General features: G+C 40.5%; 1 protein-coding gene and 1 non-coding gene across 2 annotated transcripts; both read left to right on the forward strand.

Moving 5' to 3' along the window:
• The first annotated feature begins 900 nt into the window (after nt 1-900).
• trnak-uuu (transfer RNA lysine (anticodon UUU)) lies at nt 901-973 on the forward strand. Its single transcript has one exon. It is a non-coding gene; the product is annotated as a tRNA-Lys (tRNA).
• Nucleotides 974-16,125: 15,152 nt separating this feature from the next.
• LOC148671462 (uncharacterized) lies at nt 16,126-20,430 on the forward strand. The gene has a single exon (XM_088631769.1). The coding sequence runs from the start codon at nt 16,204-16,206 to the stop codon at nt 17,869-17,871; it is 1,668 nt and encodes a 555-aa protein (XP_088487895.1). The 5' UTR covers nt 16,126-16,203; the 3' UTR covers nt 17,872-20,430.
• Nucleotides 20,431-24,482: the final 4,052 nt, after the last annotated feature.

Genomic DNA, 24,482 nt, shown 5'->3' on the forward strand with positions numbered 1-24,482 from the left:
CAAGTTCACACAATTAAACTCAGGCACACTCGAAGTGGTACAGTGTTGCTCTGCTGTTTTAAATGTACCTCTAAAGCATTTAGTTCTGTTAACTACCAAATGATTTGAACTAATTTTATGTCATATTCAGGGAATCCAGAGGTCTTCAGACGTGTCGTGGCTGTTGAAGAAGACACCTTTTGAATCTCACCCGGGATTTCTTGAGAGATCATTCAGTGAGCGAGTCCTCCCTCTGGACTCCACACTGAGCTGAAAACTGCACGAATTCAATTGTACAACCGAGAAAAAAACTGATGGACCAAACAACGACATTTGATGATTACAAGAAATTCAAGAAACACAACAGTCCGAACACAGGTTTGAATCCCGAACGCTTAATTTAAAAGACAAAGCGAAGGATACGACCTGTAAACTCTCTTTGTGTCTTACAGTTTATGATATAAAAAATCTTACTTTCAGAATAATTTCTTGCTGCTGATAGACTATTTATTGAATTTTAACAAAATGTTTTTTAATTTTTAACAAAAAAGTGTGCACACTTATAGAACCAAGGCATTGAAAGTTTTTTTTAATTGTTGTTCCAAAAAATGTTCCATTTGTTTTCGTTCTTAATGTTGTTGATTAAAAGATCTTATTAAATGCGAAAAAATCTGAATGTGAAAAAAGGTCAAAATGCTATTGAAAAAATCAGTAATGTGAGGAAAGATGAATTGTGGGAGCCCCTTACCTCCCCATGTCATGCTGTATTTCTCACTCATTCTACTGGGAGTGGTGCTGTCGCTTCTGGATAAAGTCTGTCAGTAGACATTCCAGAAGGGTCAGGTACTGTATGACTGCGCTTCGGCACAAGAAGAGACATGTGACTTGCGAGGATCACGATAGTGTCATTCACCATCCAGAGCCCGGATAGCTCAGTCGGTAGAGCATCAGACTTTTAATCTGAGGGTCCAGGGTTCAAGTCCCTGTTCGGGCGTTTGTGTTTTCCTTAAGTGTATTGTGAATTTAATTATAAATCGTATTTTATCTTTCACTCTTCTAGCTGTACTATCGATATTTTAAAAGTTAATCACTTGTATTTTCTTTAGTGTTTCCTTTCACAAACCGAAAATGTTCAAGACTATTTTGTCACCACACTCCACGTAGATAATCACAGGAAAAGAAAAGGAAACGCAGTGAGGAGCTCACACAGTGAGTACTCTTGAATACAACAAGAGGAAAGGCACACTGTACATCTGCGGAACATCACGTCCGAGTTTACAGTGACGGCTTCTATTTCCACTGATGAATGAGACAGATTCATGAGGAGATCCTACGCACAACTAAGCGAACACATCGCTATTTCGGTCTGATGTAGAGGCTCCATTTGTGTCAGCAGTACTATAAATGTAAGTCTTATACACTTTCAGGGGCTGCATCTGTAGCGCTTCATCTAAGAAGACTGTTTTACTTTACCACACGGTTACATTCACCCACCCAATTTATTCTCAGAATACCCAATGGCTCAATAACCCTGTTTTCCCCTGGGAACCACCAGTGTACAGTCCCATTCCATTCAAAAATATAACAAATATATTAAATTAAGATATTCAATGAACAAATATATTCAATGAACTGTGTAACACAAAGCTGAAACTGTTTTTTGGGATGGCTGAGTGGTTAAGGTGTTGGACTTAAGCCCAATAAGCAAATGTCTATGTGGGTTTAATCCCTGCTCCTGTAATTCGCTTTTGAAGTGACAGAACACTTTGAAGATTTACACTCTATTAAAATATGTATTTACTAAATTTCAGTTCTCTTCACTCCCTGGGATAACTGAACTCTCACTATCACATACTTAAGGCTTTACATGCATTAGCTGTGATACAGCTCCTAATAAAGACAGAATGAAACTGTATCAATAATAAATGACATGTTTTAAACAAACGTGTATTGATAAACTTCATTATTAGTAAAAGTGGTGTGACGGAAAAGCAAATTAAATATTACAATGATATTCCAAGCAACTGATGTGTGCCGGAACCAAATGTCATCCACTGTGGGCTTTGTAAATTGTTTAAAAATTGTAAGTGAAGTTGAGATAATTAACAATTTGTTGAATCCTGCAGTTACAGATTAAAATGTGAAGATTTTCTCTGGGTTTATCTCTGTCCGAGTGCCTGATGTGAATATGCTGAACGCAGTGTCTTTGATTTATGTACTCAAACAACCAAAGAATCCCATTCTTGTCATCCTATGGTTTGTCAAACGTGATTTTTTCAAAGTGGGTGCGATTTCGTTTAGTCTTTCGCTCTTGTACTAGAGCAGTAATGTTTCTAGACACGCATGAGCATGGTATAGCAGGCTGACAGCAGGAACACGTGGCCAAAAGCAGTGACAGTATCAGAGGTGTCTGCAGTATGTTGGATTGTGAGCAGCGATAAAATAAAATGCCGAGGAAGCAGATGTGCCTGCATTAATAAAGCTCCATCGAGCGGAAAAAGTAACAGAAGAACCAACCTAAATCCAACAGAAAGTTTCTGCAGCTGAAATCACAGGCAAAACTGCCGCAAGCTTGAACTCACAACCTCAGCATGACTTCACTATGTACTGCTATATAAGTACGATGCACTGACCAACTGTGCCACTGGAGCTGCACAATGGGTTTGTTACATGTCTTAGATGTATTTATTGGAAGGTTGCAGAAATCATAAATCACTGATTTCATTATCTGCATGTTTAATATCCAGGAGAGAGAACTCCTTCAGGTTCTACAGCTCATAAGTGCACTTTAAGAAGTCTGCTTTTGTGAGATGGATCTCCGAGGTGCAGCTTTTTTCTTATTACTAAAGATACCTCTACATTGTAAACTATTTGAAGACCTAGAAAAAGGAACATGGCGTTAGTTGAAATAAGCACTGAATGGGTTAAAACCCACGCTCTTTGAATTGCTAAAGCGATGCCTTGAGGAGAATAAATCAACATACTGTATTCACACAGGTCACTCGGCCACGGACAAGAATGATCAGCTACCACCACTATTATTATCATTATTATTATTATTCAACCATTTGGGGAACAATACAGTTGAACAATCCCACTGTTCTTATGGCAAGAAAAATAACATGAGACCACTGTAAGAGGACGAGTGTTGTAATTGTTTGAACAATTGATTTCTATTTTTCCCTCTTATGGGCGACCCTGTGGTATTTCTTTTTCTCTTCGTTGTTGTGCACGGGCTAGTTCTGCAGCGATATTTGTCGCAGAAATTTCTGCGCAGCTCTGTATTAAATCTGTTCTCAACTGCAATGGACAGAAGATGACTCCAGTAGATAGCTGTGTAGTTCTGTAGGACCACACACGACACAGTGATAGTGCAGCTCTTAATGGACCGGTACACAGACCACATGAGAGGCAAGCAAAACGCTTTTAAAATTCCAAAGGCTCACCAAGTCAGAGGAACAGCAATGAACTGAAAAGATCTGTTACAGATGTCTATGTCAACCTCTTTAGAGCTATAAATGCCATTTGTTTAATTTATCTGTAGATTAACACTCCCAAGTTACAGCACTTTACAGTATATTAATGTTAATTCCGCTGGTGGACATTAGCTGGTGTTTTTTGTAACAATTTGTTTGCTCTGCTGTAAGGAATAGTAATAATAACATCACTTTATTAACCCTTTACAATTTATTGCATTAGGAATGATCTTTTTGCATACCCCAGCTTGCTCTCCATGAGACACACAGATAAGGAGAGAGCCTGGGGTCAGAGCACAGGATCTGCCATTGTATGGTGCCCTGGAGCAGTTGGGGTTAAGGGCCTTGCTCAGGAGCCCAGTGGAGTAGGATTCCTCTGCTGGCAGAGGGATTTGAACGAGCAACCTTACAACCACAGGCGCAGATCCTTAGCCACAGAGCCACTGCTCCACCCTAAATATGGAAAGTAAAGTATAGTAAAGAATATACAGTATATAAAGCACGCAAACCTAAATGTTCAAAGTTTTCAGGCTCTTTAGCATTTTCCTTCACATATGGAAAAAGTTTGATGTGTTCTTGTCACATTTCTCCAAGTAGATAATCTACACAAGAGCGCATGTAACAGTAAAGGACATACAGTGAGGAATTCGCGCAGCTTTCAGCTCAGTGCAGAGTCCAGAGGGAGGAATCGCTCGCTGAACGATTTCTCAGGAAATTTCGGTTGAGATTCAACAGGTGCTTCTTCAACAGCTATGACAAGTTGGAAGACTCATTGAAGTCTGAAGAGATCAGCCTCTGTGACAGAGTGTCCAGTGACACTAACTAACTGTCCTACTGTTCTCTGCTAATGTAGAGGGTGAATGTTGATTTAGGTGAATGTAAGGTTTCTTTCTTGTAAAATATTTTCGAGCGTATTTTTGCTGCTGAAAATTAATCTTGTGTATTTGAATGAATTCTGATATTGTCACCTAATTCTATACATTGTTTCATCAGACTAGAACATTTAGAGGAGCTCAATTGCATTAATTAATTGCATAGTGATATTATTTCTTGCCGTTTAAATACTTCAGTCAAACCTGTAGAGAAGTTGCTCCTGTTTTCACCATTATAAGAACTGTGATGCACCAGTATTATTTACTCTCATAAAAGTATTGTAATTGTATTGTTCTGTTCCGTTACAGCCTTGAGTGACACAAATCTTCTCCTTTACTGCACTACACTTCTCCAGAGGCCAGTTCAGCACACAAGGATCCTCAGTCAAACAAACACTGCAATCATTTGATAAATGCCATTTCTCATCCTTTCTCTTAGTGTTGGTGCTACTATTGTATGCAAAGGAGGCGACTTGACAATGAAAGGTGTAATCATCTTAAAGAGAGTCTTCATGAAGGTGTGTGTCAGCAAGCTCTCCTCTGGCAATTGACCGGGCTTGTGAAGAAACCAATCTCATTCAACAACCATACAAATTGCACAGCTTAAGTGAGCACATGAAGCACAATTCGTGGGCTAATTGACACAAAACAATGTCACTTCACATTATCCACAAAGCTGTTTTGCTTGTTGACCACCTCTTCCTACATTACAGTGAGCACATACTGTATATTTCAGTATCTTTTATTTACCTTACTATTTTACTGTCCCTTTCAACCATGTGGAGATGTATCCACAGCCAAAACCACGAAAACGTTCAAAAGACTTAATGCTCCAGGGAAGGTCTGAACACACAACCTCATTATAACTCCACTGTGCACAGCTACATGCATACCACACACTGACCAACTGACAAAAACTACTACTAGACTAATAATACTTATAATAATAGTAATACTCTCATGAAAACTAACATGATGATGATGAGTGTTAATACTCTGACACTAACACTATAAGTATCACTAATATTACATAAATACTAGCATTAAAACTAAAACTATCAGTAATGCTATCATCATTAATACTCACATAGACACTACACACACTGACAGACATGCCCACACATACACTTACAAATATAAAACTACACACTGACAGACACCACACACTCACGGACACAAACCATACACACACATTCTCAGGCATGCATTCACAGAAACAAATAGACACTATGCATACTCATAGACACACACTTATAGACACCAAACACTCAGAGACCCCACACGCTCACACATTAACAGACACAACAAGCTCACAGACACATACCTACACACTCACAGACACACAGCCCACACACACAGACACCACACACTTCCAGAAACGCACCCACACACGCACAGATACCACAAACTCACTTACCTACAGATACACTATAACACAAATATAAATACTACTAATACTACAACAGTAACACTATAATTATAATTAATATTAACATTAATATGAACATTAAAACTAAAACAATCAGTAGTGCCACTGTCATTAATACTCACATGAACACTAGCATTAAAACTACCAGTTGTAATCTCACTAATATTAACATGAAGACACTGATATTAGTATTAGTTGCTGCTCGTTGCTCGTGACGTCACACCGCTCTCTGTGACAAATGCGAGACACTTAGACGCGTGCAGTGACGAGGCGCCTGTCGCCGTGGTTACCATTCTTATGATTTATAAACACTGGAAAAATGCATTTAAACTGTTACTTACATACATTTATGAACTTGAAATATCATTTTCTAGCTCTAGGATACAGTTACCTAAATAATAATATGAATAATCATTGTTTAATTTCGGATTGAATATTATTAACCCTAAATGCACTATGGTAATTGGTCGATACAGTCTTTATTAACTGTTTTCTAGATACTTAAACAGGGTCAAGAAAAGAATCAGTACTCACCAATCGGTGAAGTTAATCGATTTTTCTAGGGTTCTTCAGTTGAAATAATTGGTTGTCGATAGATAAGTGATCAATAACTCTTCTCCGTGAGCTCCGTGCGCCTCCCGCGCTCTCTCTCTCTGATCCCGGCGCTCTGGCTGGTGTCTGTGACGTCACAGCCCTTATTCTGATAGAGCAGAGCGCGTCTCTGCTGCTTTTGTGTGTCTTTTTCATGAATGCCAGAGGTACTCGAAATGTTGCAAAAAGACAAGCGTTTTTTTTTTGTTTTGTAAAAAAGTGAGTGCTGATTTTTATTTTATACAGGAAACGCATGCATGTTGAAACACTATTTAAATTCTATAAATAACTGAGAAATAATAAAGCAAGGAAAACATGATATATGTAAAAATACAATTTGATCACATAATTTACTTCATTACCTCTGGTGGTTATATGTTTTTTTTCTGTTGTGTTTTTTTCTCTTGTACATGTTTCTTAATCTTCTGGTTGTAGTTAAATTTGTAAATTCTATACGTTTAATAAAAAAGTTTTAAAAAATAGCGCATCTCTGCTGGAGGAGACTCCTGGTTTTCATACAAATATAACATCTCCAAAAAACTAAACCGGGCTGTGAAGAGAGGCGATTTATAACAGTTGGAGAAGGAGAGCGACAAACCGAGGAAAGAAAATCATTAAACAGAAAAAAAATAGTTTACTTCACAGATTAATGCGTTACAAAGCGTACCCGTGTGGAGCAGTAGAGAACGAGCACAAGTCCCTGAAATAAGCGCTTTTAAGGGTTTTACACGAATCTTCAGAGTAAAAGAGCCAGGAGGATCAGACTCCTGATCCTGGAGGTGTATACTGGTTTTATTTCCACCAAGCTCTCACTTCTATAGGTAGTCTGATCATTTCACTTTATAACTGTAACAAGACTTCATCTAATTGTACATTTATAAGACTGTGAGACACTTGTGAGAGCAGCTGAATCCCAGGGCTGGTGTGGAATCACACACAGACAGATCTTCTTCTGTGTGATCTGAGTCCCACTGCTCAGAGCTAAAGACTGGTCAACTGGTCACTATTGTAGTCATAACCATCGGTCTTTGGCTACTAATAATCAATATACTGATCAGAGTGTCAATACTGGTGTTTATTACATAAATACAAAAATAATTCCACACTCATTTGTGTTATAAAACACTTAAAAAACATGTTTGGAGGCTGATATACATTAAAGAAAGTAATACTGAAGGGCTGGAAGTCCTGGAAAGGGTTTATTGAAGTTTCTTGCTTCTGCCCTGGAACAGAGCCCACAGCTGCCAGATCAGTGACCCCTGAGCCCAGTTCACAGAGAGGAGAATCAGGAGCTCTTTTATGTCTCTAAGAGGGCTGGGAGAAAGGGGAAAAGGGGGAAATGTGACTTGAGTCCAGGCTGTTCTGTCTGATATTGTTCATGTAGCACTGATTGTCTGAATATCTTCTGGTTCTGGATTGTGAGGATAGAGAGCAGTACAGCATTGAGCTTCTGTCTGAGTGTGAGTCTGAGCTGTGAATCTGACTGAGAAGAGAATAATGATTTTTTATTATGCCTCTGAGAATTTTTCTTCTTTGCCAAGTGGTGTTACATCCCCTTCAGATACTCTGCACAGACTGCCAGAGTGAGAGAAGAGGAGAGAGAGACGGACAGATAAGAGCACACACAGCGAGAGAGACATACGTCTTGATTTACTTTGAAGCAAGTTTCAACGGTAAACGCAGACGTCACTTTGAGCACTTGGTCTTTAATAGTACAAATATCACACTGTGCTCTACATGGGCGTGTCTCCAAGATCGTTGTGAACCAAACCTTCTGCTTTCCGAGGCAACTGATTCTTTCGTCGTTAATTCCCAAATCTTCAATGAGAATCAGTGAAACGAAAACCAAGCACATGTACACACTCGCGTCCTAGCGTGAAAAAAATGATGGAAGCATTTGAGAAATAAGAAGAGTAGTCTGAACAGCTCCGGCCTATGAACTGCTCTACAAAGTGATCGCTACCTCCACACCCAGTTTATAACACTGACAATGATGCAGGAAGCACAGCAAAGTTCTAAAACCAGCGGTTTTCTCAAAAGTAAAATCTTCATCTTTTAAATATTGTCATCCATATATTTTCGTTTTTCTCTTTTTCACATTACACGCTTTCGAGAAATAGACTGTCTTGTAATGAAGGCTGCATTAGAAAATGTGTATCTAAATTAAAATCGGGTTTATGACTTTTGCGTTATTCAGCTTTCTTAGCGCTTGGGTCTCGATTCAGATATTGCAATGAAAGCAACAGGGGAGTAAGTTTTCCTTTTCTAAATCAAAGGTGATCTGCTCACAAGGAAGTATAAAAACTTCAGCGTTTACTTTTTGAAGACCGCAAATTGTCGAAACACTGTTGCTTCATAAGCTAATAAGTAACGTTTCTGAGCACGCATTGTATTACTAATGCTGTTATTAATACAAAAAAAGCTTAAATTCACATAATGGAATTTGGAAGGCTCAAAGTAGTCTATTCCTTGTACAACTCTACTTGACCGCTGAGTAGAGTTTAAAGCAACGGCAGCAGATGTAGCAGTAATAACAACGGCATGGTTAGAGTGACACAATACACTCTATGAAAGAATTGCGGCTTCAGATCGTTTTGTTCTGTTGAAGCTACCTACAGGCTCTGAACTGTTGACATTGGCTGTGATCTTCTTTTTTCAGGTTTCATGAAATTCTTCACATATTTGAAATATTTCATTCGGGTTCGTCCAGTACACGGTGCAAACCGTACCTGCAGCAGAATGCTGTGGCACATTAAGCCGTTTTGTTTATCGGTTGTAAGGATTGAGGAGCATACTACAAATCGAGCAAGCGAAAAGAAAATTAAACAGGAGTCACTTTCTGGATTGCTAATCCATTGTGCTCTGCTCGTCTAGGTTCAAATCCCATCCTTGTCATGGTTAAGGCCTGAGACCTGTGTGTTTTTTCTAAACGGTGTTTGCATTTGTTTCCTCTTCTACTCTTGTACTGGAGCAGTAATATTTCTAGCGGTGGATGAACATGGTATCACAGGCTGACAGCAGGAACACGTGGCCACAAGCTGCAGTACATTGGTTTGGGGACAGCAATAACTTTCCTGTGGAGACAGGTGCGCCGGTATTAATACAGCTCTTTCGAGTGAGAAGAGTAACAAGAACTGACTTAAACTTACCAGTTATGTTTAATAGCTAAAAACACAAAACCAACCTCTTCAGTGGTTGAATCTAAATTACAGATGCCAATGCTGCCATCAAGGAAAAAAAAAATCTTGAGTTATGTAGTTTTGAGACTAAATATCCGACTTTCAGTTTGAAGCGGTACAATGGATTCCAGGTCACATTCATTCTTAATTCATATATATGAGTGTGTTAATGGTTAAAACTGTGTTTACATGAGGTACAAACGGAAACCTTTTCATTCCGAGAAGAAAGTCAGTCTGTATGCATTTCTCAGCGTGCACATTGTCAGGAACACTAAACCCAAAGTGCCAGCAAACCTTTCGATAGTCTGTAGGTACTGCCATTGCAAATGTAACAGGTTGTTCATACACACACATGATATCGTTGCTATCTCGCAATTAGGAGATAATTTTGTATTTCTTAATTAGGAGAATTCTGGATTTTTTTCCTTGGTGGCAACAATGCACTTCCGCAATAAATCATAGACTCTGCTTTCAAAATAGCTGCACTAGGCACTTGGACACAGATAAACATAGGGGTTTAAAATTCAGGAATATGAATGGTCAATTGCTTAAAGTTGGGTTTTCTACGTTTCGTATTTCGTGATTTGTATATCAATCTTTTAACAATTCATTAAAATGCTAACAATATATAAATATATAAAATAAAAACAACAGCACCGTTAAATGCTGGGGAGACGGGTAGTTTTTTTTTACAGATGCCAATCTCTAATGCTGTGTGTGAGAGCTTACGTAACTTTCCTTTTCTCACATTTTCTAACGACTATTCCTAAGGTGCACCCTGTCAACTCCTAATACTTTTTAAAAGTCTGCCTGCATGTTTGATTATTGTCATTTTATTTAGAAAAAGTTCAATATTGATCAAAACTAAAGAAAATTATGATTAAGAATAAAAATGATTGTATGAGAAGCAGGAGGAATCGCTTCTCTCCTATGGAGCATGAGCTGAATCAGGAGTGAGACATTTCGTATGCTCGTGCATATGTCAACGCATGACCTACATCGTAAAACTAAAACTAAATTAAAAACTAACATTAAGTTGTCAGAGACATTCATTTATATACAAACAAGAGACAGACAAAGTAATAATTCTACATTTACTTTCAATTAGTCCTACACTGATCAGACTAATTGAAATGTATGGAAGCCCGTTTTCCGGTATCTCAGAATTCCGACAGCTGGCAAGGCCTGGGTTCGAGCCAATGCAGTGAACTAGGATGGGAGCGGTGAAGGCACAAGCCCTAGAACCCGAATCCGTTACAATAACAAAAGGACAGACAATTAAATATGGGCTATTTCGAAGTCGCAAATGTGAGATATAAAGTCAGAATTCTGAGTTTTTAAGTCGCAATTCTGAGATACCATAGCGCGTTTTTTTACTCCCTGGCGCAAACGGGCTTCCATAGGTTCTCAGTGCTGCGAAGCAAAACCAATCTCCGAAAAATCAGACAATTATTATCAGATCATGTCAAAAGCTGATCAGTATTTCTTTACTGGGAAGCAAAGAAATGCTTGTATTACACATTTTAATGTGACATGCAATTACACGTGAAAAATAGTAAAATTATTTTCATTGCGGTACGTCGATAGAACACCCCCCTCGATAAAGGAAAGTGTGGACGGACTTGTCGCATGTTCCGTACTCTGTCTGACAGCGAGTTTAAAACACTGTCCTTGGAAATTAGAAACTAATTGAACAATAAATTCATCTGAGCCAAATCTACACGTGTGGGTGATTTAATTCTGTCGAAATTGCGTGGAACTCCTCCGCTGAGGTCGGATACACACAGGAAAGTGTTCAGGCAGCTTCACGGAGTCCCGCCTCAGACTGGAAGCAGGTTCTAATTAGACGCTGAGAACAATCCGGGTCTCTGTGTGTAATTGATTGTGTTGATTGAGCGGCAATGTGACCAGGTGTGTGGGAGGAGGTCCTGCCAGTATAAAAACCTAGTCACCTCACTCACACTTTATGCTCTCTTGCTTCAACACAGTTTGGTGGTTTACTTGTCTTACTCCTGTAGCAGTTTAGCGGGATGTCAATTTGGCGATGCGCTTGTTTCTCTTTGTGCTGTGCCTGTGCGCAGGGGCCGGGCTCCCTGCACTGATCTCAGCCGGCCGGCTGGCTGGGACTCTCGGGAGTTAGCGGTCCAGGCCGACTTCCCAGCTCTCGAAGACGCAGCCCAGTCCTTAGTTAGTCATGGAAGAAAACAGAGAAGAGGTCGGAGTGGCCTCTGTAGTTCATCAACGATCCAGTCAGGCAGTACTCCTCTGTTTCTGACGACGCGTCATATACGACGCGTCAGTCGTATATACTGACCCCTATACGATCACGGCGAGTTACAGAGACACACACAGCTCCGACCTTTTCCGCCCCTGAATAGGATTGGTGAATTGAATTCACATCGAATATCACTGCCAAAGCTCAGCGCTGGGCCACTGGGCATGGTTTCGCACTGTTTCCTTAGTATTGTACCGTTTGCAGGTTCTTTTCAGAACTAAAGAACAGTGGAGACGCGATTAACCGATTTCGATTTTTAAGAACTTTATTTTCTTTTCACAAAAAATTACAGGAAATCACAAATCAGAAAGCTTTACATTAATATACATACTTAAAACAGTATATATGATCACATCTCATTACATTTTGACACGGTAACAGTTACATAGCAACAATTTTCTTTTTTTCTGGTGCAAATCACATTCTTTATTTAAACATGATAATGTTTTTCACAGTTTCTTGAGGTACTGTCCAATGCCCTCTATTTCCCACAGATTTTCTGCTTCCTCCCTCCCTTCTCTCCACAGATCTCTGAGGTAATAGTTCTCTCGGGTGATGAACAGGGCCAGGCTACCTGCTGCCTTGACTGGGACCTCGATGCCTTTGAACAGCCCCATGTTCCTCACTCTCCACAGGGCGTCTTTCCCACTGTTCACCACGGCCCAGATCCTGTCAAACACGTCAGGGGGAAGTTTGACAGGAGAGATGCCGTATATGATGAAAGCAGCGGTCAGGGTAAATTGGGGCGAGAGAGCCTGCAACCAATCTTCAAACTGGGCCCAGAAGGCCTTAGCAAAAAAGCAGGACCACAGGAGATGGGTCACAGTCTCCTCCTCGCCGCAGCCCACCCTAACGCAGCGAGGGCTGGGGGTGAGGCCCCTACGGTACAAGAAAGTTCGTACCGGTAAGCACTGGTGGACGACACTCCAGGCTAAATCTCTGTGAATGTTGCACAGAAATTTAGAGGATGTGTGTTTCCACACCTTCCTTGTTTGGGCTGATGTTAAAATGCCCACAGGGGTCTGCCTATTGTTCTGGGGTGCTACGAAATCTTCCAGTTTTTGGACGCTGACATCTCGGAGGGGAATATGGCCAATTGGGTGAGATCTTAGAAAACTTTTAACTGTCCCATAAATTGCAGGGCATGTGTCAGAGAGTGGGACGTCCAGCTTGGGTCTGACACCCCACACTCTGAACACCTCCCTACCTACCCAGAGCCTGGAAAAATAAGTCCAGGTACGCGCTGCAGGTGCTGTTGCAAAGCCTCTCAGCACAGAGGCCAGGAAAATGCACAGCAGCTTCGTAGCAATATCTGGGACAGACTTCCCCCCTGAGGGTAGCGGCCTGTACATTATTTCCCTTCTGAGTCTTTCCTGCTTCCCACCCCATAGAAATTGAAACATCAATCTCCTCAGCACCGCCGCAACACGGTGTGGGATTGGGAAGGTAGAAGCCAGAAAATTCAAGACAGGCAAGAGCTCGGCTTTGATGACCAGCACCTTCCCTGTCATGGTGAGGTCTCGGTCCTTCCATTGCATCAGTTTTTTGTTTAAGATTGGCAATTTGTTCTGCCAATTTACTGTTCCCATCTCTTCTCCAAAATACACCCCCAGGACCTTAATTCTCTTCTCTTGCAGCCTGAGATCATGTCCTTCTTTTGGCTCCCTCCAGTTCTGATAAAAAATCTCACTCTTAGATGTGTTAATTTTTGCGGAGGAAGCCAAAGAGAACCGATCACAGCACTGCAGAGCTCTGCTAATTGAGGCATTGTCAGAGAGGAGCAGGGTGACGTCATTAACCAACCAAACACTAGCTTTATTTGTTAACCACACAAAACCAAACACAGGATATACACACACATGAGGAGACTGACGGAACACGTACACTTCTTTAGGGTGGTAATTACCAAACAACACACTATACTTTTACAGGACTACACAGGGCACTAGAACTACTAGGACATTATTTACACAGGTAGGGTCAGCCGCTGGTCATCGTGCTGACCCTCAGACTCTCCCCGGGTTCCACTCCCAGCATGCCCAGCATCACCCCTCTCTCTTCGTGCAGTGTTGATGTACTGTTGTGTCCAGTCAGTTAGCGTGTCTGTATTAACCCCTTTCTCTGATTGCAGTGTTAATGTCCTGTAGTGTCCAGTCAGTCTGTATTAACCCCTTTCTGAGTGCAGTGTTAATGTACTGTAGTGTCCACTCAGTGTGCCTGTATGAACCCCTCTCTCTCTCAGTGCAGTGTTAATGTCCAGTAGTGTCCAGTCAGTCTGTCTGTATTTACCCCCCTCTCTCTGAGCATTGTTAATGTACTGTCATTTCAAGTTTGTCCGTGTCTGTATAAATGCCTCTGTCTCAGTGTAGTGTTAATGTACTGTAGTGTCCAGGCAGTCTGTCTGTATTCACCCCTCTCTCTCAGTGCAGTGTTAATGTACTGTACTGTCCAGTCAGCATGTCTGTATTAACCCCTTTCAGTGCAGTGCTAATATGCTGCAGTGTCCAGTCAGTATGTATCTATTAACCTCTCTCTCAGTGCAGTGTTAATGTGCTGTTATGTCCAATCAGTGTCTGTATTTACCCCTCTCTCTCTCAGTACAGTGTTAATGTAAATGTAATGTGATTGTGATATTATTACAGTAGACTTACTTTTTACATGGTAGTTAGGTTTCTCCCAAAGCTAAATCAGAACATCCCCTTATACCCACTTATTCCGCTATGTTTAAACAACCCAAATTGATCATCAGTGTACTAGTACGCGTGTGTGTAGTGTAAAGCTTTTTAAAACACATGGCCTCAGCTATCACTACTGAAGAATGAAGAGATAAGAGAGATGCCCAGGAAGTTGGATAATAATATCATTTTCATGTTTTTGTATGTTTTTTGCAAACTATACAGTCTAGTGGCTTGACGTAGGCTTTGTGCTCAAATGTATATAAACATGCTGCCTGTCCTTGGTCAGTAAGATTAGGGCATGCATTTGGTAAGCAGGCTGTACGCCCAGAATATGTAAAGAACTAACTGTTGTCTAGTCTGCAACTTAGATATAATTAATTGGCAGGTGTTGGTTTTTCATCATTTGTTTAGAATATGTCATTGTAACTTTTTGTGTCTTAAGGTATTAAGGACCATCTTCAGCTACTTATTTTTTAAGTCTGGTGGTCGCAAGCCGGACATATGAATAAAAGGACTTCTGCTTCACAGACACCTGAACTTTGTCATTTGTTTGACACTACACTACTATGCTGATGATACTCAAATATACATCCATACCAAACCTGACGCTGATGGGGCTGTCTCTATTCTATTTAGTTGCATCTCCAATATAAAATATTGGATGACTCAAAATGTTCTTCATCTTAACTGTGACAAGACTGAAGTCATGCTTATTGGCACCACCCATCAACTTTGTAAAACCAATGCTATAACTCTATCTGTAGATTGTCTTATACTTGAGCTTCAGTCTATATTGGAAAAACTTGGAGATGATATATGACGTTCAACCCACATGTGCGGCATGTTGTCAAAACATCTTTCATTCACTTCAGAAATATTGCCTGACTACGCTCTATGTTATCACTAACTGTGGCTGAAAAGTGTTGTCTAATCTTGAATCGACTACTGTAATGCGCTACTCTCTGGGGTTTCTAAATCCACATTGAACGAACACCAGTATGTCCAAAATTCGGCAGCCGGAATCCTGACCAGGTCTAGTGCAAGTGTTCAGATTACTCCTATCCTGGAGTCCTTGCACTGGCTTCCTGTCACGTTTCATGTCAACTTAACAATCCTCCTGCTCACTTATAAGGCTCTCCATGGCTTGACACCTCAGTACCTGTCTGAGTTATCGCTCTACTCCCCACCTCACAACCTTCGCTCTTCTAATTGTGTTCAAATATTTGTCCCCCAGTCCGTCTACACTCTTTGGGTGACATGGCCTTCTCCTGATTTACCACAAGCTCTGGAACTCTCTCCCCAAGAATATCAGAGAGTCACCTTCTCTAAACTCCTTCAAATCCAGACTCAAAACCTTCTTCTTCAGAAGAGCCTTTATTTAACTGTTCTTTACCCCTCTGCTCCTACTGGACTTAGTACCACCATCTACTGTCTCGTCTAACTGTGTTTTCTCATCGTGCTTATATTGATATATATATTTTTTGTTATTGGCCTTTTGTAAAGAGCTTTGAGAAGCTACCTTTAAAGGTGCTATATAAAATAAAGTTTATTATTATTATTATTATTATTTTATTATTATTATTATTATTATTATTATTATTATTATAAAGGTATTGTCTTTTTGTCCTGTGTTTACAGGCTCAGAAGCCAGTGCTCTCTCTGATGCTGGGGAAAGGGCTCCTCTTGAACAGCAACACAGTGAGGAGGAGTGGGGGTCCAGTCTAATGCAGGAGACAGAGCTCACTGCCGCAGAAGGGAAAGAGACACTCAGGGAGCAGCACACAGTGAGCAGACGGATTGTCGAGGATCTGTACTCTGTGCCCATGATGAACACAGAACCTGAGAGTGAGACACCTGGGCTCTTAGTATGTGATGATTTTACAGAAAAGAGAAATAATCTGGACACAAACAATATTACACAAGGTTGTAATGAACTGGGCTGTGTCTCTGTACAAGAGCACAGTGAAGAACTGGATGTTTTAAATCTTACAGAGCAGGACATGGAGCCCAAGTTGATTGATGCTGCAGAGCAGCAGACTGATGTACTTGGTGAAGAGAACAGTACTGATTCACAGCACACAGAGAAGAGTCAGAACAGGGAGGAGCAACAGCAGCTCTTACAGCGCATGATGATAATTAGGCCTTGTTCTGTTCAAGTGGAGAGACTGTCATTGCAGAGTCTAAAACAATCATATGATCCCTTGGTATCTGATCACTTTACACCCAGGTTTAATAATCTGATTACTGAGAACATTGTTGAAAGTTTTAATGAGCTGGAAAGTATGTTTGTTCTTGGGCAAAGAGAGGAAGAACTGAATGAACTTGACAGTTTTAGTCTCAAAGAGCTGGAGAAGGAGCCCCAGATGATTCACACTGCTGAACAGCACACTGAAGGACACGGTGGAGAAAACAAATCTCAGTTTCAGCACACAGAGCAAGACCATTCCATGGAGCATTTGCAGAATAAGAGACCCCAGCATGATCAGAGAATGAGGAAGAGTCACTCAAGGCCTTGCTCAGATGGAGTGGACAAACTGCAATTATGGCACAGGGAGGAGCAGCGTTTCTGTGAGTCTAGCATTTCACAACCCTACCAGCACCTTCACACAGGAGAGAGACCTTTCAGCTGTAGTCATTGTGGGAAGAGTTTTAGTTGGTCAGGTGACTTAAAAACCCACCAGCGCATTCACACAGGAGAGAGACCATTCAGCTGCAGTCAGTGTGGGAAGAGTTTTATTCAGTCATATGACTTAAAAATCCACCAGCGCATTCACACAGGAGAGAGACCATTCAGCTGCAGTCAGTGTGGGAAGAGTTTTGTTAAATCACATAACTTAAAAATGCACCAGCGTATCCACACAGGAGAGAGACCATTCAGCTGCAGACAGTGTGGGAAGAGTTTTATTCAGTCATATGACTTAAAAATCCACCAGCGCATTCACACAGGAGAGAGACCGTTCAGCTGCAGTCAGTGTGGGAAGAGTTTTATTAAATCACATGACTTAAAAATGCACCAGCGCATCCACACAGGAGAGAGACCGTTCAGCTGCAGTCAGTGTAGGAAGAGTTTTATTCGGATAAGATACTTAAAATCACACCTGCTTATTCACACAGGAGAGAGACCATTCAGCTGCAGTCAGTGTGGGAAGAGTTTTATTAAATCACATCACCTAAAAATGCACCAGCGCATCCACACAGGAGAGAGACCATACAGCTGTAGTCAGTGTGGGAAGAGTTTTAGTCGGTCAAGTAACTTAATAACCCACCAGCACATTCACACAGGAGAGAGACCGTTCAGCTGCAGTCAGTGTAGGAAGAGTTTTAGTCAATCGCTTGTCTTAAAAAGGCACCAGTGCATTAACACAGGAGAGAGACCATTCAGCTGCAGTTAGTGTGGGAAGAGTTTTTTCCAGTCAGGTGACTTAAAAACCCCAATCTAGTCACCAGGTCAGTCACCAGTCAAGTCAACTAAAATGTCTTTTAGTTCAAGTAGGTAGATGCGTCAGCATGTGACATCCGAAGAAGGCTCCACAGCCGAAACATTTATTTTCTTCTCTTTTCAGCATGAAACAAACCTTTACTTGTTCCCAAAATGTCTATTAGTGATGTCTATTAGTCACTTTGTAGTCAGACACTTTTGAGTTCGTCTGGTCAATTAAATTATGACTATACTCTTATTTACAGTTAACTAAAACTGAAATAGTTTTGTCATGGAGTTTAATTTATGTGTATAATGTATAAAGTTTTTAGTTTTATTCAATTTTAAAATGAATTAGGTCTACATTGAATTAATTTCTTAATTGCATTGAATTCCTTATAGTCTTGGAATGTTAAGTATAGTCCTGTTTAATTTAATAATAATGATAATAATTGCTTACACTTATATAGCGCTTTTCTGGACAATCCACTCAGAGCGCTTTACAGGTAATGGGGACTCCCCTCCACCACCACTATCCAGCATCCACCTGGATGATGCAACGACAGCCATAGTGTACCAGAACGCTCCCCACACATCAGATATCAGTGGGGAGGAGAGCAGAGTAATGTAGCCAATTCATAGAGGGGGATTATTAGGAGGCCATGATTGGTAAGGGCCAATGGGAAATTTGGCCAGGACGCCGGGGTTACACCCCTACTCTTTTTGAGAAACACCCTGGGATTTTTAATGACCACAGAGAGTCAGGACCTCAGTTTTACGTCTCATCCGAAGGAAGGCACCTGTTTACAATATAGTTTCCCTGTCACTATACTGGGGCATTAGGACCCACATGGACTGCAGGGTGAGCACCCCCTGCTGGCCCCACTAACACCTCTTCCAGCAGCAACCTTAGTTTTTCCCAGGAGGTCTTCCATTCAGGTACTGACCAGGCTCACACCTGCTGAGCTTCAGTGGGTTGCCAGTTGTGAGTTGCAGGTTGATATGGCTGCTGGCTTACAATTAATACTGTTCTCATTGGATAGACTTGTAATTGTGTAACAGCTTTTAACTTACCATGTTAAGCAAAGAATGTGTATAAAACAGATTAGGGTCCTTAACTGTCACTCTTAAGGAAATAAAAGTCACATCTGATTAAAGTCTACAAAAAGAGCTCAAAGTCTTTGTTGCACAATCTAAAGTGTATTTATCCCCAGAGAGGATATATATCAAATACAATAAATATTTATGCAATAAAGGGTAAATAATAAAGAATAAGATATTGTATGAATCTCTTTTAATATGATAATCTATTTTGGCACCATTAGTAATAATTCCATATTTTAATTTTAATTTCAGTGCAGCTATTTTTTTTAAACAAGACAGGACAAGAAATATATACAGTGCCTTCAGAAAGTATTCATGCCCCATTGTTTATTTCTCATTCTGCTGTTTTGCAAAGTAAAATTAAATAATATTTAAATGGGTTTTTTTCCACTCCTATAGAAGCAATACTCTATAATGTTAAAATGAAATTAAGTATTTATAATTCTGAAATTCAGGAACAAATGAGAAACAGAGTAATTGAGATTTATCAGTCTGGAAAAGGTTATAAAGCCATTTCTAAAGCTTTGGGACTCCAGCAAACCACAGTGAGAGCTTCACTTGCCTCAGTTAAGGTCAGTGTTCATGACTCCACCATAAGAAAGAGACTGGGCAAAAACAGCCTGCATGGCAGAGTTCCAAGATGAAAACCACTGCTGAGCAAAAAGAATATAAAGGCTCGTCTCAGTTTTGCCAGAAAACATCTTGATGATCCCCAAGACTTTTGGGAAAATACTCTGTGGACTGAAGAGATAAAAGTTGAACTTTTTGGAAGGTGTGTGTCCCATTACATCTGGCGTAAAAGTAACACAGCATTTCAGAAAAGGAACATCATACCAACAGTAAAATATGGTGGTGGTAGTGTGATGGTCTGGGGCTGTTTTGCTGCTTCAGGACCTGGAAGACTTGCTGTGGTAAATGGAACCATGAATTCTGCTGTCTACCAAAAAATCCTGAAGGAGAATGTCCGGCCATCTGTTCGTGACTTCAAGCTGAAGCGCACTTGGGTTCTGCAGCAGGACAATGATCCAAAACACACCAGCAAGTCCACCTCTGAATTGCTTAAGAAAAAAAAATGAAGACTTTGGAGTGGCCTAGTCAAAGTCCTGACCTGAATCCGATTGAGATGTTGTGGCATGACCTTAAAAAAGTGGTTAAGGCTCAAAAACCCTCCAATGTGGCTGAATTACAACAGTTCTGCAAAGATGAGTGGGCCAAAATTCCTCCACAGCGCTGTAAAAGACTCATTGCCAGTTATCACAAACACTTGATTGCAGTTGTTGCTAAGGGTGGCCCAACCAGTTATTAGGTTTAGGGGGCAATCACTTTTTCACACAGGGCCATGTAGGTTTGGATTTTTTTTTTCCCTTAATAATAAAAACCTTCATTTAAAAACTACATTTTGTGTTTACTTGTATTATCTTTGTCGAATATTTCAATTTGTTTGATGATCTGAAACATTTCAGTGTGACAAACATGCAAAAAAATAAGAAATCAGGAAGGGGGCAAACACTTTTTCACACCACTGTATATATCTCGCTTATCCAGATTCACAGTATCACCACCTAAGCACATTGTGAGAGGTATTGATGGGGTCTGTTAATTTAGCATCAAACAAAAGTTAAACTAAGATGCCATAAAGCTGACTTGCTTTAGCAGCCCCAGTGGCTTAACTCTACATAATAAAAGATGGGAACAACACCCACAAACAGGATAAACCAGACTAATGTCTGCTGCATATCAAAGGACAGAACCTAGAGCAAGGCAGAGTAGGACAAGGAGTAATTACATGTCAAAGAGCAGGACAAGCACTCAGATTGTGGAACAAACTTTCTTCTGACTGTATATATAAGATCTGGGAAACCATTGCAGTTTGTCTGTTCTGTGGGGCGGTTTGAGCTCAATAAAACTGAATCTGCACAAGACTGTGTCCTGCTCCTGTGATGAAGAATTTCCCACAACAGTTGGCATAGTCGACAGGATTCTCCAGGTCTCCGGTAATTCCCAGATGGCACACAGGGTGAGTATATTTTTGATGTTACCACCCAATTAGGTTGCCGAAAAGGAAGGACAGGAAACATACAGAGAATATAAAGAATCATTTATAGGGAAAAGAGTAAGGACCGAGACAAGACACGATTCCTCTGAGCTTGGTTTCGAAACCAAGACAAGAGGTGGTTCCACTGAGCTCGGGGCAGGTCTCTAAACCAGGGCGCTTAACCCCTGGGGCGAGGCAAAATCCCTAAACAGAACAAGGTGAGCTGAGCGATGGTTTTGTGCCAGCAAGATTCCCTCTGAGTCCAGACAGGCATCCCTAAGGAAGCTAAGGTTAATATAATTAATAATATGAGTATAGACCAGTTGTGCTAGCACTTTAATCACCAGTGACTACTGAGCTGAGTGTTAAGCGAGGAGTTGGCCCTGTATGCTAACACCAGACTCATATTCACTGACTGCCTCACAAGGGTACTTGTAAGTGTGCTGGCAGCTCCACTGGGAGCACTGATAGATCTGGATATGGTATCTAGTCCAGATAAAACAGGGTCGGTTCTAGACCACTTAAGGAGGAGTATTATAAGGGCTAAAGGTAAAGGGAACATGGAAACAAAAGTTGTGTATTAAGATTGAAATAAAACATCATAATAATAATAATTGCTTACACTTTGATAGTGCTTTTCTGGACACTCCACTCAAAGCACTTTACAGGTAATGGGGACTCTCCTCCACCGCTACCAATGTGCAGCCCCACCTGGATGATGCAACGGCAGCCATAGTGCGCCAGAACGCTCACCACACATCAGCTCTCAGTGGGGAGGAGAGCAGAGTAATGAAGCCAGTGCAGAGATGGGGATTATTAGGAAGCCATGATTGGTAAGGGCTAATGGGAAATTTGGCCAGGATGCCAGGGTTACACCCCTACTCTTTTTCGAGAAACGCCCTGGGATTTTAAATGACCACAGAGATTCAGGACCTCGGTTTTACATCTCCTCTGAAGGACGGCGCCTGTTTACAGTATAGTGTCCCCATCACTATACTGGGGCATTAGGACCCACATGGACCTCAGGGTGAGCACCCCCTGCAGGCCCCACAAACACCTCTTCCAGCAGCATCCTTAGTTTTTCCCAGGAGGTCTCCCATCCAGGTACTGACCAGGTTCACACCTGCTGAGCTTCAGTGGGTTGCCAGTTGTGAGTTGCAGCTGCTGCTATATGAATGGCAATAGTATTGTTATTAAGTTATGAGAATATGGGAAGGGAATTAATACGAATGTTGTTTAGCAATGCTAAGTCAAGAAAAGAAGACAAACTTTTAAAAAAAGTTAAAAGAAGGGTTGTGCGACAAGCAAAAAGGGTAAAAAAAACAGGTAGTGATGGGCTGCGAGAGGTGGTGATGACGGAGAAGAATGTGAGGTGTGGAGAGGACAGAAGTATAAGCCTGGATGGGTGATAGAAGAAAGAACTGGAGTATAAATGTAAAGAATAACCTTCTGCCTTCCACCTTATAACCCTGGTGAGGCAAGAAAGAATAATACAGCACACAACAGTAGAGAACGTGTGCTCAAAAGTACGATAAGCAAAAAAAAAATTGATTGCAATCTGATTGGAAGTAACAAACATTGCTTGTTGGAAAAAAACTGAATGGAATACGTGATACTGTGTTTATTAAAAGTTACACAGCTGTTAAAATAGATACATGTAAAAGTAAAATGGACGCTGTCATTTCGTATAGTTTTCACTGGAATGTTATTTTGTTCAATCTTTTTATCTGTTATCTACCCGTAGAGTCTACAGTTTTAATCGATAATTTACTACTTATGTCTGTGAAACACAGTGAGAGGGAGCTCCCATTGCCTTTCCTCATTCACACTAATCAAAGCCACTGATGAGGAAAGAAAGAGTTGAGTAACTATAAATCATTTCCCTCTTCAGGTAAAAAGTGTATAAAACACAATTGTGATTTGCAGAAAACTTGTCAATGATTTATTATGACAAAAGTATTTTCCGGTCAGATTTGAGTGTATTTGTTAAATTATATCGAGTTATTAGAACAAAGTTGGTAGCGCCAATCCTCATGGTTAGCATAAATGCCATGTATTTGGTATATTAAATGAAATGTGAATGTTTTAGTGATTAGCAATTTAGTTAATGTTCGGTAATAGCCTTAGATTATTTCACTGTTCCTGGTTTTCTTTATTTATTGGTGTTTTTTATAATAACCAAAGTGCTCCACATTTATATTGCTAGTGAACATTATGTTTTTAAAGAAATACTAACGTGGTCTTGTGATATCGCCGATTTAGATTGTGTTTTACTGAAATGTAGAATATACTAAGGAGAAGACTGAATAAGACATAATGCAGAATATTTTCTTAATGTATAATTAGAAAAATATTAAGAAGCATTTGTGTAACTTTCAGCTTATATTCTTTGTTATATTGTATTACTGTAAATTGTTTATCCTATATAGAATCACACTAAAAGCCACTGATGAGGAAACGAGTTGAGTGACTGATTATTTTATCATTTCCCTCTTCAGGGGCGCAACACTTCCCCTCTCATGGCAAGATCTCGACTTCTTTAACACCTCTGGATAATGTTCTTCTGTGGAGCACGCTTCAGACCTCTGCGTACAGCACCCTTGATGTCATTTTATTTTTACAGCATCCGCAATCAGTACAATCAATACAGCAGTCTTACTGGATTTGACTAGGATTCTGAAATGTCTCTTGCAAAGTTATTCAGGTTTGCTTGAACCTTTAATAAAAAAGTGATTTGAAACTACCCAGCTTACAATCTCTGAGGTAGTTGTCACTAAACTCAGATGTGATGTGCCGTGTGCCTTTACCTTTTTTGTGTTCAAGAGTATTCGTTGTGTGAGCTCCACACTGCGTGTCCTGTACTGTACTGTAATTTCGTTTAGATTATCTACGAAGAGTACAGCGACTAGAACACCTTGAACGTCTATAAGAATGTGTATATATAAAAATGCTAAAGAATTTTCTGATTATGTCTCGGCATCATTTAATGAATTCTCTTAGTGACAGGTAATTTCTTTCTGGTATTTTATTCTGGTGCTGTTATTGATCGCATACGAAACCTTATTCTCATCAGGAAAATGTCACCTGCAAAGTCACTGTGAAACTTGTTTTGGGAAAAGTTTCTTAATATTTCTTTTGATTAGCATACAAGAAAATTTAATCATAACCTATGGAATTTCCCGCAACTGTGGAGCTTGAAATCACAACCTTAAGATTTAGAGTTTAAGAGTCACAGGAGAGGTCGGCCTGGTCTTCAGTTTGCCAACGATAAGCTCCGGCAGTGCTCCTCTGTAAAGCAGATTGTTCGGATCGGTTATGTGGGACGGCACTTCGATACTAAGATCGTTTGCAGCACACGCATGGTTTCCCCCCTTCATGCAAAAAACATAGACGAAGGAAGCTCTCTTGTCTTGGGCTGCTGTCTCCCGGATTTAAAGCACTCTGGG

This window comes from Lepisosteus platostomus, chromosome 5 (genome assembly GCF_059453375.1).
Source record: "Lepisosteus platostomus isolate fLepPlt1 chromosome 5, fLepPlt1.hap1, whole genome shotgun sequence".
Taxonomy (NCBI): domain Eukaryota; kingdom Metazoa; phylum Chordata; class Actinopteri; order Semionotiformes; family Lepisosteidae; genus Lepisosteus; species Lepisosteus platostomus.